The sequence below is a fragment of the Anolis sagrei genome, chromosome 1 (genome assembly GCF_037176765.1).
Source record: "Anolis sagrei isolate rAnoSag1 chromosome 1, rAnoSag1.mat, whole genome shotgun sequence".
Lineage (NCBI taxonomy): Eukaryota > Metazoa > Chordata > Lepidosauria > Squamata > Dactyloidae > Anolis > Anolis sagrei.
Window position 1 is genome coordinate 279,693,209 of NC_090021.1, and position 15,303 is coordinate 279,708,511.

Sequence of the window (15,303 nt, forward strand, 5' to 3'; positions counted from 1 at the left end):
CACATTTTCTAAGCTGATCGTTGGGGGTTTCTTTTGGCTGTCTGTTTCTGAATGCAGTTCCGGTATTGATTCTATTGTGTCATGTTTTGTTGGATAGCTGTTGGGGCTGAGCTAAATTTAAATGAACTGAAATTGAAAATGGTGATTATTGATAGGGCCTACACAAGGTCTCTCCAAATCTGAAATTATGTTATTATTATTATTATTATTATTATTATTATTATTAACTTTATTTGTACCCCGCTAGCATCTCCCGAAGGACTCGATGCGGCTTACACGGGCCGAAGCCTCAAATACAATACAATAGAAAACATAACACAACAATAAACAAAGCAAATCAAAACAATTAAGCAAAATAACCACAATGACAATACATCAAGACACTATTAAAACTGGTTCGGCCAGCGCAATGGGGTACAGGGTTAAAAGTGCTGAGATGGCAGGAGGAACGTAAGATTAAAAGTGCGGTGTGCAGCAACAATAGTTGTGCTAAAGTGCATCTAGGACTTGGGATGGGGATTCCTAATCTGCAACGATACATGCTGTATCGTTGCAACTTGTGCAGCATGTCCAGAGCAAAAACCCTTGGATTTGTTGATCAGGAAACATCATAGGAATAGCCATGTTGGGTACAAGACTAAGGACCTCAGTGAAGTCCCATACCGAGTCAGTACCAATATCACCACAAGATGGGTTTTGAAAGACTGCCCACCTGTATCCGTTATGTTTCAGAAATGATGGTATATTTCTTTCAAAGGTTCCTAAAGCTGGGAAAGTAGAATGGCTTTTGCCAGTTGTCATTCAGTTTCTTAGACGGGTGTCACAAAACAATCATCGTGTGAAATCTCCTATTGTTAATGATTTTTTTTATGGATAGAGATATGTAAGTTTTTAAAAATAAACACCTTTCAGATACCAAGCTCTAATTTATCTAGTTAAACTTGGATTAGACAACACCATTTTTATGTGCCATGAAATAGGAAACCTTGAGTTCTGCATCCGGAGAGAATGAAGAGAAGAACGGGAGTAAAGAAAAAAGTTTGCACCAATACATTTGAGGTGAAGAAACCTGCATTGTGTTAAAACAGTTCTGGCTCTGATGTTTCTAGAATCCTTTATCATTTAATCAATAGTCCCCCAAATTATTTTCTCCCCCACCCCTCATTGCCAAGACTTTTTTTTTTACTGCCAGCTCCACCCTGCTCTGCAGAAGCAAAGCTGAGATACTAACTCAAATTAGACCAAAGCTCTGACCTTTGGATGTCAGAAAGCAAAGTCCAGCAAGTGGTTCAGGCCTTGGGCCAGGTCAGTAAACAAGACAGGAATGCAAGATTGCTTGTACAACAGCTGCACTCGGGATTTCAACAGACCTGCACCTGCTCCAAAATTTCAGCCATGAGACTTCTCTTGTCTGCTAAGTAAGACACCAGCTACAGCCAGTGGCCTGTGCAGCTTTTGGCAAGCCTGCTAGAGTCCCCACCCTCTGCCTGATTTTCTCTGAAATAGTTCCATAGGCCAACAGGAAGAGAGCTGAAGAAGGCAGCTCAAACATTCAAACTGCGGCATAGCCTGGAGTGCAGTTCCTTTCCTTTTGAAGGGTCAGTGCAGCTGCAGACTTCGAGTACCTCTGGAAGCTATATTAATACTTCCCTTCATAAATTCCACACAGTATAGAAAATGTTCATCTGTCTTGATGCATGTAGATCTGTTCTCCATTGCAATTATATTTAAAAATACACATCTTCATTCCATCCGATTGGTTGCTTACAACTAAAAAATGACTAAGACTAAATTGGAGCCAATCTTATATGACATCTGAGTCCTAAAACAAGTTTCAAAGCTACAGTGGGAGTAAACTACACACTATTATCCCAATCTTTACATCTCTACTACCCTTCCCCCCCTTCATATTCAAGTCAATTGTATGCCATTTAAAAGGTAGAAAGGACCCTTGAAAGATGAGTCTTTGTGCTATATCTGCACTTTCCTATATTTCTGAGTCAGGTGTTTTCTTTATTGGGTGAGTGTTGCATTCTTCTTCAGAGAGTTGTGGCCTGTACTCCTATTAGACATCTCTAGAGTTTTGTTGCAGAAGCATAAAAAGGAAAAATCCTTCACCAAAGATTAATGACATACCATGTTAAGTATTCTGGGGTTGCTTATATTTTCCCTGCATCTCGCTCTCTGTTCCTAGGGCAAAATCCAACTACCACAACTATATGTTTATGACTAGGAAGGATACTCAGTCTGTCTTGTAGCAGTGGTAGTATGGAACATGGCTGCAACAACTTTAAAAAGAAAAGTTTTTAATTTTTGCCCTTATTGCTATAAGTGGTGATACGGATCCCTATCTGCTTATTCAACCCCCTCCCCATCCCGCATGCTAGTTTTGCTCCTTGGGAACTCTTTCCCATTCTTGTTCCCTTAATTATAGAATACACAAAAGAGCCGGAACGGTTTTATATACTTTATTAGAAAAAAAGATCACCATATTTCTAGATATTTAAAATGAAGTACAGGTTACAAGAAAAGAATGACCTCAAAAAGGTCCAAATTTTTGCACATGGTTTTTTGATGCAAGTTAGAGGCCAATGATTTGGTGACCTCTGGAGAAATTGCACACAGGCTACACACCTTCAGGTCGTTATGGGGGAATGGGGAAGCAATCATGAAACGACCTTCTCAACATAATTAGCAGGATAGAGTCCAACTTGACCAGTCAGAAGCCGGCCTTTGCACCATCCCTGTTCGTCCTCTTCACTGATCTTCATGAGCTCTTCTCCTAAACGGGAGGAAAACAGCCCAGCTGAAATGAAACAAACCAAGGACCCACAAAGCTCTTTTTAAGTGGCATTTGGGCATTCACTAAAGTGGGGCGGGCAACCCGTGTCTCTTTGGGTATATGCTGCTATTTCCATGTAGGCAGAAAGAACCCAGGGGAAAAGGTGAACAAAAGTGAAAAATGTGACAGCAGAGAAACAGAATGGTAGAAAATAAGTGTGGGGCCTTTCTCTAGATGCGGTAATTTCAACTGGTGAAAAAGGAAAAAAAATAAGCGAGTGATGGGAAGCTAGTACAGATGATGTGTGACCTGCTACTTTTGTCCTTTTACTTTAGTAAGACTCTTCTAGCCAGCTGAAGATTTCTTGGAATTATACCCCCAAAAGTGATTTTTCCAAGTTTTGAGAATTATGAATGGAAATCTGTACAGACTTCTTTCAAGAGCTATCTTACCCTTCCCCAACTTGCTTGTGGAGCAGGCAGGAAGGATGAGAGTTAGACAAGACAGACATGTAAAGAAAAAAGAGGGTTGGCATGGATTTATTTTGGCTCTGCCAACTGCTGACGTGTGCCTCTGACAAAAAATAGGTTTTCCGCCTCTGCATTAAAGTGAGCCTTCAACATTCCTGCTTTTAAAAATGCCTGTTCATGCACACACAGAAATGAATCTGAGTCTGAGGCACAGCATACAGTCATATGAAGTGAATTCCATGGATCTCATTTTCAAAATTACTATTTGCACAAATGTCTTCAAAAACAACATTGTGGCCTATTGGAAGAGTCTTTCTATAGAGGCACATCTGAAGAAAACACTAGGCTCTTGGAAATGAGCACATGGGAGATGTTTTCTTGTCCCTTCTTCCCTCTGTGGTATCCATATTATCCAATATTTACTCATGTTTATTTATTTATTTATTTATTTATTTTTTGCATTTATTGACCGCCCCTCTCAGCCCGAGGGCGACTCGGGGCGGTGAACAACAACAGAAGAAGACAGTGTACAGTGCGTCAAGACGATACAAAACCAGACAAATACAACATAACATATACTTATACTAAAAATCCGTTTCGTCAAGTCCTGGGGTCATAGCCAAATTCGTAGTCCTAGTTCAATCCAATGTCATTCAATACAACTCAATTGAAGGCCTGCTCGAAGAGCCATGTTTTCAGGCCCCTACGGAAGGCCATCAAGGAGGGCGCCTGTCTAACTTCAGCAGGGAGGGTGTTCCACAGCCGGGGGGCCACCACCGAGAAGGCCCGCTCCCTCGTCCCCGCCAGACGTGCCTGTGAGGCAGGCGGGACCGAGAGAAGGGCCTCCCCGGAAGATCTCAAGGCCCTCGTGGGCTCGTAGGCCGAGATGCGGTCTGCAAGGTATTTTGGGCCGGAACCGTTTAGGGCTTTGTAGGATAACACCAGCACCTTAAATTGGGCCCGGTAGCAGATCGGCAGCCAGTGGAGCTGGGACAGCAGGGGCGTAGTATGCTCTCTGCGTCCAGCTCCCGTTAACAACATGGCTGCCGCGCGCTGGACTAGCTGAAGCTTCCGGACCGTCTTCAAGGGCAGCCCCACGTAGAGAGCGTTGCAGTAGTCGAGGCGGGATGTGACCAAAGCGTGTACCACCGTGGCCAAGTCAGACTTCCCAAGATACGGGCGCAGCTGGCGCACGAGCCTAAGCTGTGCAAATGCTCCCCTGGTCACCGCTGAAACCTGAGGCTCCAGGCTCAGCGATGAGTCCAGGGTCACACCCAAGCTGCGAACCTGCGCCTTCAAGGGGAGTGCGACCCCATCCAGCACAGGCTGTAACCCTATACCCTGTTCGGCCTTGCGACTGACCAGGAGTACCTTGCGTAGTCAACCTTCTAGTTTACAAGGCACCATGCAGAACTCAAACATAGCAATTAGTGACGTGATTAGTGAGCATGGTGTAACTACCCCCTACCAGATAATGTGCTAGAAACCCAACCGCTAGATACTCCAATGTTGTGTTCACGGAGAAGTGTTTATTTTAAAATAGTTCCCAGGAGCAACAAAAACCTTGTATACTTATTGGATAGGCATTGGGAAATTGCCAATGTACAGTATTATCAATATGGACACAAGTTTACAGTGGCATGTATGAAGGAAAATATGTTTCCAGTGTGCCAGCAGGTTTCAAAAAAGGAGTGGCCTATTTCCCTTGGGTATATCCTCTGAAATTTGCACAGCAAACACAAACTGATAGGGCATGTTCCTTTTTTCTATCCTTCCCTACCAAACAGAAAAAGGAAGGCTGACCACAAAAAACAATTAAAAAGCACCTAGAAGGGTTTTGCATTCCAAAAGCCATTGGTTCATTCTTAACCTAGCATAACAGATGTGGCATTTGGGGGATGGACACAAAGGGAAACCCAAAAGTGACTTGGTTCTTGTACAATCATCCTTTAACCATCATGCTACAGAGGTTTTCATGACACTTTAGTTTGAGTTATATCACTGCAAGCACTTCTACTAATAGCATGTCACAGATAAAACTCAGTGACCCAGATACAGGCCTCATGCAGTCCCAGCATTGGGTCTGAAAGGTTTTAGTACCTGAAAAAGGAAAAGTTCACATTTCTATGGAACAAAGTGGTTTTTAATGGCATGACTGAAACACACTTCCAGATGGCCCCTTTTGTACATGTGCAATTTGCACCTCTCCCCATAGATCTGGATGGTAGAGAAAATTCTTATCTCACATTACACACTTTCATACTATATAAACTCTAGCATTCCACAGAACTGCACCTTCTAGTTTTAGGAGGCACCAAACCTCTGGTGAAGATTTCTAAATACTCTTTCCTAATACAGAAAGGCTATCTACCAACTACATTACTGGCTAGAAGTCCAGAAAGCTAGGATTATGTCACCGATCTCCTTAGGGCTTGAGGAGAAAAATACTTTTTGAATTACAGTAGAGTATCACTTATCTAACCTTCACTCGTCCAATGTTCTGTATTATCCAACACAGTCTGCCTCCCACCCAGATCCACAGCTGTTTCAATACATTGTGATGTTTTGGTGCTAAATTCGTAAATACAGTAACTACTATATAAGTTATTGTGTATTGAACTGCCTTTTCTGTCTATTTGTTATAAAACATTATGTTTTGGTGCTCAATTTGTAAATTTATAATGTAATTTGACATTTAATAGGATTTTCCTTCATCCCTCCTTATTATCCAACATTTTCGCTTATCCAACATTCTGCTGGCCCATTTATGTTGGATAAGCGAGACTCTACTGTATATCTTTAAGAATCCCTAGCCAGCATGGCTCTGGTTAAAGCTTATACTATAAGCAAGGGAATAAAGTTCCAGAAAGTCAAGCAATGACCACTGTACATTCAAAATAATAATGTATACAAGTGGTGAAGAAACAGCCTGGGTATATATATAGCAGGTGCCTGGAGAACAGAAACTTGAAGCACTCGTGCCTCTTTTTTAATAGAGATTTTTAGAACAGATTGCCCAAGACATGTTCTAATTCAGTCTGTGCTTTTCTCATCCTTCTGCAAATGACTTAACATGAATTTCTTAACATTTTTCCTGCCCTGCCTCACAATTCCAAAGTGCTGAAATTATAAATTGTCCCTCTTCAACGGCAACTCTTTCGAGACAGCTTAGTTAACACAGGATTCTTCCTGAAGACCTGAAATAATGGTGAGCTAAGTCCCGGGGCCATCCAGATCTTTCTGTGAACTTTCCATCCATCAGCCCAAAACACAGTAGCAAGCAAGTTAGAAGGTTAGTGCATATGTACCTGCTTTAAAGCTCAGCTCATCAGCCTCTTGTCCTGTATAATCATACAGGGCTCGCACCCGCACGCCTGGTACCTTTATGTCCTCATGGCCATTAACGTCCAGGCACTTCTTGGGAGTTTCCTCATCTGACCACTCTGCGATTTCTTCTTTCCCTCCGCTATGCAGAGGAGAGGGAGAAAGAGAAGGGGAAAGGAAGTCAACCAAATTTCAAGTTCATAGTTTATAGCAAGTGCTCCACCACCCAAATCATGCAGTTTTCTAGAATTAAAATAAGAGGCAGGTGCAAGAAAGGAAAGGCAGAGATATCCCAATGAAGTCATTGTTAGCCCTGTTTGAAAAAAGCAAGAGAACAAGCAGAAAGGTAGGTTTTCAACAACTCCATTTTCCAGGAATCTGGACTTGTGTTGAACAACATAAAGAGCCCCACATGTGACTCCTTATTGCAGCAGGATGGAGACAAAGTGGCCACATCTATTTGGGTGGGGAGGATATACGCTGCATTGTTCCTTCACTAGAAAACACTGGAAGAGCTACAGAAATGAGAAGCAAAAGGACAGCTACCCTAAAAAATCTTAGTTTCATACTAACTTCATACAAGCTGAGGCTCTCAGGGTGTCATAGAGGTGGCTGTTTTGTTCCTCTTGGTATGAAAACCTGCGAATTGGCAAATAAACCCTTTAAATTAGGAAAGAGATAAGACTGGGTCACAGTCCTCTTCTTCCATCGATACTCACGTCAACAAAGCAGATCTTACATTCCAGTTAAGTGTTATGACAACTGAACAGGGGGCTGTAAATTCCTATAATACTTTATTTATTGTGCAATGTTGGTCCAACAGCCACTAATATGCTCAGAAAGTCACATATAGTGGGGGTAGAAGACTTTTTAAAAAAACAATGATACTCTCATTTGGTTGTTGAACGTTTTTCGGGCTGCATGGCCATGTTCCAGAAGCATTCTTTCCTAGCGTCAGGAGAGCATGCTTCTGGAACATGGCCATACAGCCCAAAAAACTTACAACAACCCAGTGATTCCAGCCATGAAAGTCTTCAACGATAGAATGACACTCATTTCTGGGTAGTTAGCCATCTAACCTATACCTATGCAGGATTGTGCTGATGGCAACCTTTACCTTTGCTTTGTTGGTGGAGGGCTCTGTTTCACATCGTCTCCCGCAGGGACAATGCTGGTCAAAGTCACATCTTCTGCACTCTTGCCACTTTTCTCTTTCTTGCTGATGGGCCGCTGTGTCTCTAAAGACCACTCCTAGAGAGAGAAACATGTTGACCCTCAGCTTCATAAAAGTCCAATGCTCACTGAAATTCACACACACCCAGATATCAAGGGAATGGCAAATTTTGATCAAAGGAAACAGAAACTTTTAGGGACTACACTCAAGGCCAAACTAGAAGTGATGTCGACAGACCTGGTCTGCTATATGTCAAAATCACATAGTTGCTGAATTCCAATTAATGTGTATCCTTGAGTGAGAGGGTGGGGGCATTGGGATACATAGGATATCGTGACTATGGGAAACAGACTGGTTGGAAGTTTGCACAGTCCTCCTCAGGCTGTGCTGCCATGATGTCAGTAGGCCTGCCACCAATTTGCAGCTTGGTATCAAAAGCAAAAGGGATATGACTGGAAAGACTGCTTATTTTGTAAAACACATATTTTACATACCAAATATGCCAGCTTCAGTTCCTGAAATCTCCACTTAAAAAGTGTGATTAGGAGACAATGGGAACTTTGGAACCTGCAACCTTAGAAAGCTGGTGTCATTGGGAGAAGATAGGGTGACCAATGGTCTGTCTGGCAGCTTCCTTGATTATTATTGTGCTTATATTATGATGCTCTCTGTTTAAGAACTCTGCCAAAGCACAATAATTTCAGTAAAATGGGACAAGTCAAGACAGAATTTGTACCCCAAGGAAGATGTCATTTCATGGAAATTACTGCTGGAGAGAAACAGCCTACCTCAAACTGAGGCCAGTTCATAGCCATGCCTGGCCCATGGGTATTACGCCACCACTTCAGATCCTCTTGGTCGTCTGCACTCATTATACCCTGATGCAAATCCCGGTAAAGTGCATGGAAGCTGCAGTTTGGTAAGGAGGGGAGGGAAGAAGGAAACATAACACAACAGTAAGTATAAGAAACTCTACTTTACTGGCATGTAGAATAGGAGCCTACATTGATGCTAAAATAGTTTGGATTGTTGTAGGTTTTTCAGGCTATATGGCCATGTTCTAGAAGCATTCTCTCCTGAAGTTTCGCCTGCATCTATGGCAGGCATCCTCAGAGGTTGTAAGGACCTCACAACCTCTGAGGATGCCTGCCATAGATGCAGGTGAAACGTCAGGAGAGAATGCTTCTAGAACATGGCCATATAGCCCGAAAAACCTACAACCCAGTGATTCCGGCCATGAAAGCTTTTGACAATGCTAGAATAGTTTTCCATAACACAAAGACGTAGCCTTTCATTGAAAAGATGACAGATTATACTTAGCTCACAGTAGGTTGTGAAAAGAACAAAAATAGTCTTGCATGTGTGAGAGTTCTGTTTTTCCTAGAACTTATACCTTTCGTTGGTGGACAGGTTAAGATGATTGTGCAGGTCCAAGAACATCTCTTTGAAGAAGCACATGCGTTTGCACTCAGCATCCTGGCAGATCTCAAAGACCTGCTCCATGTCCTCCATGTAGCGAGGGTTGTAGCGGTTCAGCTCCTCCAGCATCTTCTCATATAGGTCTTTGCACTGCAGAGAACAAACTGCTCAGTTCTTGAAAGATGTGACATTAAAAAAAATCCTAAAATCTCTCTAGATCTCAATTTTTACTTAGAAGTATCAGGGACTGAGGATGGGCCAATATTTAGCAAATATTATCCTCCTGTTTATACCACTAGTTTTATCCTTTCAGGAAAAACCTAGCAGGCGACTTATCTAGACTCCATTCAGTGTGTGTATTTGTGTGTGTGTGTTGGTCCCTTGAGTTCTACAGCTGGTTAAGATGTGGCAAGCAATGCATTCATCACCAAGTATTTCAAGACTTGAAGACCTAGCCATTAAACTGCATATGTTCCCCATCCGCAGACGTTAGTCCACTACCATGCACCAAAATCCAGGTTGGTCTCTAATTCCAAAACTAGTTTTAAGATTTTCCCTCACCCACATACCATCTCCAACTTGACCTACCCTCTCTGCTTCTTGTGTACATTTCTCCACTCGGTCCTGCAGTTTACGCGCCTGCTCTTGTGACACAGAAGAATCTGCTTTGGCATGATTCTCTCTTGTCTGTGCAGTCTTCTCCTCTTTCCGAGCAGTGTGGTAATTCTTTTTTGCTGTTTCCACCTAAAAAGACATTGCATTGAATATTCTCCTGCTTTTCATCATACACATCATATGCATCATACCCATCTGCCATTCAACAGGAAGTGACTTCCTAACTTTGTCTACCAATCATACAGTGAAGACATCAATCCCGCACGCACAGATATAAGCCATGTTTACCCATTCAACCTGAATACAGTATATTTTTCATGTCCGCATGGTGCAAGGGAATACACATCATTACCAGCTCTCAAACTGCCTTGAATCCCATTGGAGACAGGATATAAATCCAACAAATAAATAAAATGTGGATGTTATTTCGTTGACCAGCATAGCCTGAAGGTTGCTCTACCGACACTCACTTCAATGTGAATAGAAAACTGTGATTGTGGACTGCACTTTAAAAATAGAATTTTCCAGCATGACTGGGAACTATACATATCCAATCAAATGCAGGGGGTAGGATTAAGCATCCATACTTTCAGACATAAGAGGGAATGCTAAAAACATTCTACTAAACCCTACGCATGCAAAAAATGTATCATATTCAAGTTGAAATACATGAAGAGTTTGTCCAGCTTCAAAATCATACCACATCTCAGCAATAACCATCCTACAACTAGCAGCAATGCGCTGAATGCACTTTAGTCCCCTGTGAAGCCACCAGATATTCAACTAATTAAGGTGTTGGTACCCAGACTAATCATCTTCAGGAATCTTAGGAGGCTCTCCTTTTCCATACAGTACCAATCTCCTGGTTGCATTTTTCACTCACGTCTTTTAGCTTTTTCACCCAGGGCTTCTGGGCCTTACGAAATCCATCTTCTGCTTCCTTAGTTTCTTTGAAGCCACCCATCATCTGCTTGTGGAAGGCTTCCTTTTGCCATGCCTTCACTTTGTCCGAGTCTACACCAGCCAGTTGGTTCCGGACTTCTAGGTGGATCTCACTAAGTTTGTCTGCAGCAGTCAGGAACGCATGCCAAGCTTTTTCCAGAGTGCCATACTGAGGGCCTAGAGGAACCAACAAAAACAACATGATAGTACAGTGGTACCAGGCAGGCACAAAGGAACTAGATTCAGAAACTACACCTCATCTATCCCCAAAACTGTTTATACTACAAAGGTTTGTGGAATGTGTGCTGTCCAAAGCAGACATGGGGAAAATGAATGCTCTACATGTCAGATTTTGTAGCTGCCAGGGACTTTGCAATTTTTTCGTCCCAAAATTGTTTCACTTTCTGCTGTAGAAAAACCCTCTTCTGGGCCTAAACTGCACTGAAGATCCGCCAAAGCATGCCAAAATTATTTTCATATTCCAAATCAGTTTTCGTTCAGTTTTCATTTTGAATCCCATCTGCCCCCATTCCGTTTTCAGGAAAATTCCAGATTAGGAGGGGGGCCGTTCAGATTTGTAATTCAGGATCTGGAGTTCTGTTTCCGTTTCAAGGAAGAATCTTCTCAAAAACAGAACCAGGAGGAGGCACCCAAAATTCTAAACGAAAACAGAACGGATTTCTGCCGTTTCACACACCCCTATTTGGAATTTTAAAAAAATATTCTAGGAGACTAATCTAATCCCCTATCTCCTGACAGGTGCCTACCACTGGTCTAAAACAGAGCTTCTTAAACTTTTTCCACTCAAGACCCCTTTCCATCCAAGCAATTCTTGCGCAACTCCAGGTAGATAAAATAGATATAAAAATAAAACATTTACTGATAATAAATCAGCATTTGCAAGGCTTACTGAACAGGCTTATTTTCCGTTTTATGGAGTACAGCTGAAGCATTTTCTACAGAGTCCAATGTAAACATTGCATATTGTTGCTAACAGAGTTGTGTAAATGGTTCAGAAACTTTTTACTGTTGCCAAATTTTTATGACTCCAACATTGAGCTAAGGGGACCTCATTTGGGGTCGGGACCCACAGTTTAAGAAGCAGCAGTCTAGAGAATAAGAATATGGGAGGAACGTATGCTGACAGAAGAAGTGACTACCTCCTACATGCATATGGTTTGTTATGCTTAGCAATGAGGGTATATTAAAAGCCTGTCTTAATTTCTGTGTCAAAAAGACTTTTTGGACTTGCAAACTTTGCAATTCAATAAACAAACATTCTGCTCTGGAGAAATGATTGTTCAATTTAAAATGACACTCTTCTCAAGTCTTATTGTCAGAAGGGCTTTGCCCAAGACTGCGTACTTATAATCATGCATAGCCTTTCCACTATGCTAGGTTGTTATTATTCCTTTCTCTAAACCTTATATTCTGTGTATTGACAAAATCTTCCTAAGCTGGGAGAACTGGCATTCACCCAATTGCTGAAAACCACTATACATGAGGTTCTTATAAGAAGGAACTGCTTCTCTAAATTGAACCAATGGACCTTTTGAAGAGACCCTCAGAACCAAAATCTTTCATTAACTTTCCATAATGTAAGAAATCTACTGCTTGTAGAATAATTATTAAGGGAGATAATTCATTCCTGTGGTATTGAATATTGGAGAAATTGAATAAAACATGTCTGTTTTGTGAATATTTAGCAACATGCATCTCAGTATCACAAGGAGCTTTTGAATACCAAAAGGCAATAGGTAGTCTCATCCTGAGACATGTACACCTTCTACTCCACTAGCTGGGAAATGTGGTGATCTGAGAAAAAAACCAGTAGGAATCATACTTCTGGAAACTAGAGCACATCAATACAGTACACTGAATTTGGTTAGAACCTGGGAAAGTTCCCATACAAAGCAAGTATTTTGGTTCCTTCAGATCACTTGTTACTGCATGCCACTATTTGGGGGTTTTTTTTGGGGGGGGGTTCAAATTATGTCAAACTACTGGGGTGAAGGCAATCTAGACCCACCAAAGCTGTCTACCCCTGTACTATATACCCTTCTCTACAGCACTCCTCCACTTGCGGGACCAGTCTGTTAGCTGCTGTGCATAGTTCTTCTCGATTTTGGCTCTCTCTTGGAAGCAGGAGACAAGGTCGTTACACAGCCGGTTCCCATCATCCACTCGCTTCACTGTCTTCTTGTAGTTGCCAGGCTGAAATTAGACAGCAGCATTAGTTCTTCTTGCAATTACAGTAGAGACTCGCTTATCCAACCTTCGTTCATCCAACGTTCTGTATTATTCAACGTAGCCTGCCTCCTGCCTGAATCCACAGCTGTTTCAATACATTGCAATGTTTTGGTGCTAAATTCGCAAATACAGTAATTACTACATAACGTTACCATGTATTGAACTGCTTTTTCTGTCGATTAGTTGTAAAACATGATGTTTTGGTGCTTAATTTGTAAAATCATAATGTAATTTGACGTTTAATAGGCTTTTCCTTCATCCCTCCTTATTATCCAATATTTTAACTTATCCAACATTCTGCCGGCCCATTTATGTTGGATAAGTGAGACTCTATTGTATCACAAATTAACTTCAGAATCAGAGGCAATTCATTTTGCTCCTATGTAGAACACATATCCCTCTGAAGACTTCCAAACTGCAGAAACATTTCCATTCAAGACCCTACCCAAATTCTCAAAATGGGTAGAGAATAGGGAGTGGTAGTTGGATTGGATATTGTGGTAATAGATTCCAGACTTTTTATCACTATACAACACTAAATATAATTATTACAAAGCACTAAAGATCTTTCTGAACAGCTGGTGTCAGCTTTTCCTAGAGTTCCTTCAGGCTTGCTCATTATCTTCAGAAATATTTAGACCACAAGGAGTGTTTCTAACCATTGCTCCACCCCCTCCTCACAAATGAGCACCCTAACTTTCATTCATCATTCCTACCTCCCAGAAACTGCCACTGGGCACTTCCCCACCAGCATCCTCCTCTGCTGACATCACTGCGGTTTCCTTGCAGCAAAGAATTTTTGCAGATTATGATGCAGCTGTGAAGACAAAAACAATATACATGAAGCAAATATACATACCACTGTATAATATTTTACCTGTGTTGCTGAAATCAGGAAATACACTGACTCCAACAAGATATTGCTCGTTCCCCCCTCCCCCAACCTTCACTTCGTGGGTTCGATGTCTTTCCTTTCTCTCGAAAATGGAAATCAAGGTAACGGACTATAATACGGAATGAAGAGCTAAATTAAAACCCAAAATTAGATTAACTCTTAAAAAGGAGTTACTAAGGAAAACACAACATCGAACTGATAAGAAGCCTCTTCCTCAAAAACTGGCCAGCTGACTAAACATACAGGGTTTTTCCTTGTCAGCAGAAGGAGAACACGGAAGGGTCCTTTGCTGGGGAGTTCCAGGTCTACGAGCACCACCAATATCACATAAGTGAGAAGTCTTTAATTGTGCTCTTCAAGGCCAAAATGAGACATCCAGGGTAGCTGGGTACCTTTAGACACAATCATAAATGGAATGGACAGAAATACCTCATAGGATCTCCCAAAACCATGGGGTTTGGTACAATTGCCATGCACTTTGACTTAAAGAATTTCAAACCCAGGAATTTGGTTTGAATACATAGGAAAATTCACTTCTGGCTGTCCAAAGTTTTTGCCATTTTAGACGTATAATCAAGAGCAGAAGGAGAATTATTTTGTGATTGTTATTGTGGAAGATTTGGAATCTGAAATTTAGCACATCTATTGCTAACCATTCAGTGATAACCAGTAGAATCTAATCTATCTTCTGCCTGCCCCTGTTCCAGGTCATACCCACCCAACAGCACTTCTTGATTATATTGCAGGAAATAAGACACCTATGGAAAGACCAGTATAGTTTTATTTTCTATGCAACCTTACATGAAAAGCTGGGACCTGGTTTAACAATGGCCCTATCCGTTAAAACAACACATTCTATAGACGTTTCAGGGACTGAATGTGTTGCTTCAATTCACATCCTAAATAAATGCTGATGGGTTCTTATCCTATAATGGGAGACATGCCATCAGTTATCCTCCATGATTTTGCAGACTTCAGTTTTATGATACTCTCAAATATTAGAACCAAGAAATGCACCTCTTTTCTTTTTCCAAATCACCAGGGCATATAAGAAAGGCAACAGGCCACTGATAATGCTTCTGCCAAGTAATGTTTGTGCCAGACAGAAAACTTCAGGCTTCTTAATGTGAAGCCAAGAGGATTAAAAATACCACATATAACAGACAGCAAGATCTATGGGATAAAAGCAATGTCATTTAAGATGCGTATTAGCTTCTTTAAAAGGTTTAGATAGTAATATAGATCAAAAGAAAGGTCTTCCCTCTACCCAAGTAAATAATCAAATGAGACTAATATGCAGAATATTGATATTTCCAAGGCTGTTATTTATTCCTAAGCTTATATCATCAATGAAGAGATATACTTCCAACTCCTGGGGGCAGTAGCCACCAGACATAAGCAATTTGAACAAGATTTTCTGTATCCAAAAAAC

The 15,303-nt window shown here is 41.4% G+C and overlaps 1 protein-coding gene across 4 annotated transcripts in view; it reads right to left on the minus strand.

The window, feature by feature from the left end:
- Nucleotides 1-2,453: 2,453 nt before the first annotated feature.
- Nucleotides 2,454-15,303, minus strand: part of PACSIN3 (protein kinase C and casein kinase substrate in neurons 3) — a 41,506-nt gene continuing 28,656 nt past the window's right edge. For 2 of the 4 annotated variants that reach the window (XM_060763562.2, XM_060763571.2), the window contains exons 2-11: nucleotides 13,693-13,793; nucleotides 12,784-12,940; nucleotides 10,668-10,903; nucleotides 9,758-9,913; nucleotides 9,144-9,319; nucleotides 8,539-8,659; nucleotides 7,694-7,827; nucleotides 7,150-7,215; nucleotides 6,561-6,718; nucleotides 2,454-2,782 (exon numbers count right to left, since the gene is read on the minus strand). In XM_060763562.2, coding sequence (XP_060619545.1) covers nucleotides 2,667-2,782; nucleotides 6,561-6,718; nucleotides 7,150-7,215; nucleotides 7,694-7,827; nucleotides 8,539-8,659; nucleotides 9,144-9,319; nucleotides 9,758-9,913; nucleotides 10,668-10,903; nucleotides 12,784-12,940; nucleotides 13,693-13,746 — 1,374 coding nt within the window. In that variant the 5' untranslated portion in view covers nucleotides 13,747-13,793 and the 3' untranslated portion in view covers nucleotides 2,454-2,666. The remainder of the gene's footprint in view (nucleotides 2,783-6,560; nucleotides 6,719-7,149; nucleotides 7,216-7,693; nucleotides 7,828-8,538; nucleotides 8,660-9,143; nucleotides 9,320-9,757; nucleotides 9,914-10,667; nucleotides 10,904-12,783; nucleotides 12,941-13,692; nucleotides 13,794-15,303) is intronic. The other 2 variants (XM_060763590.2, XM_060763580.2) reach the window with 2 other exon arrangements.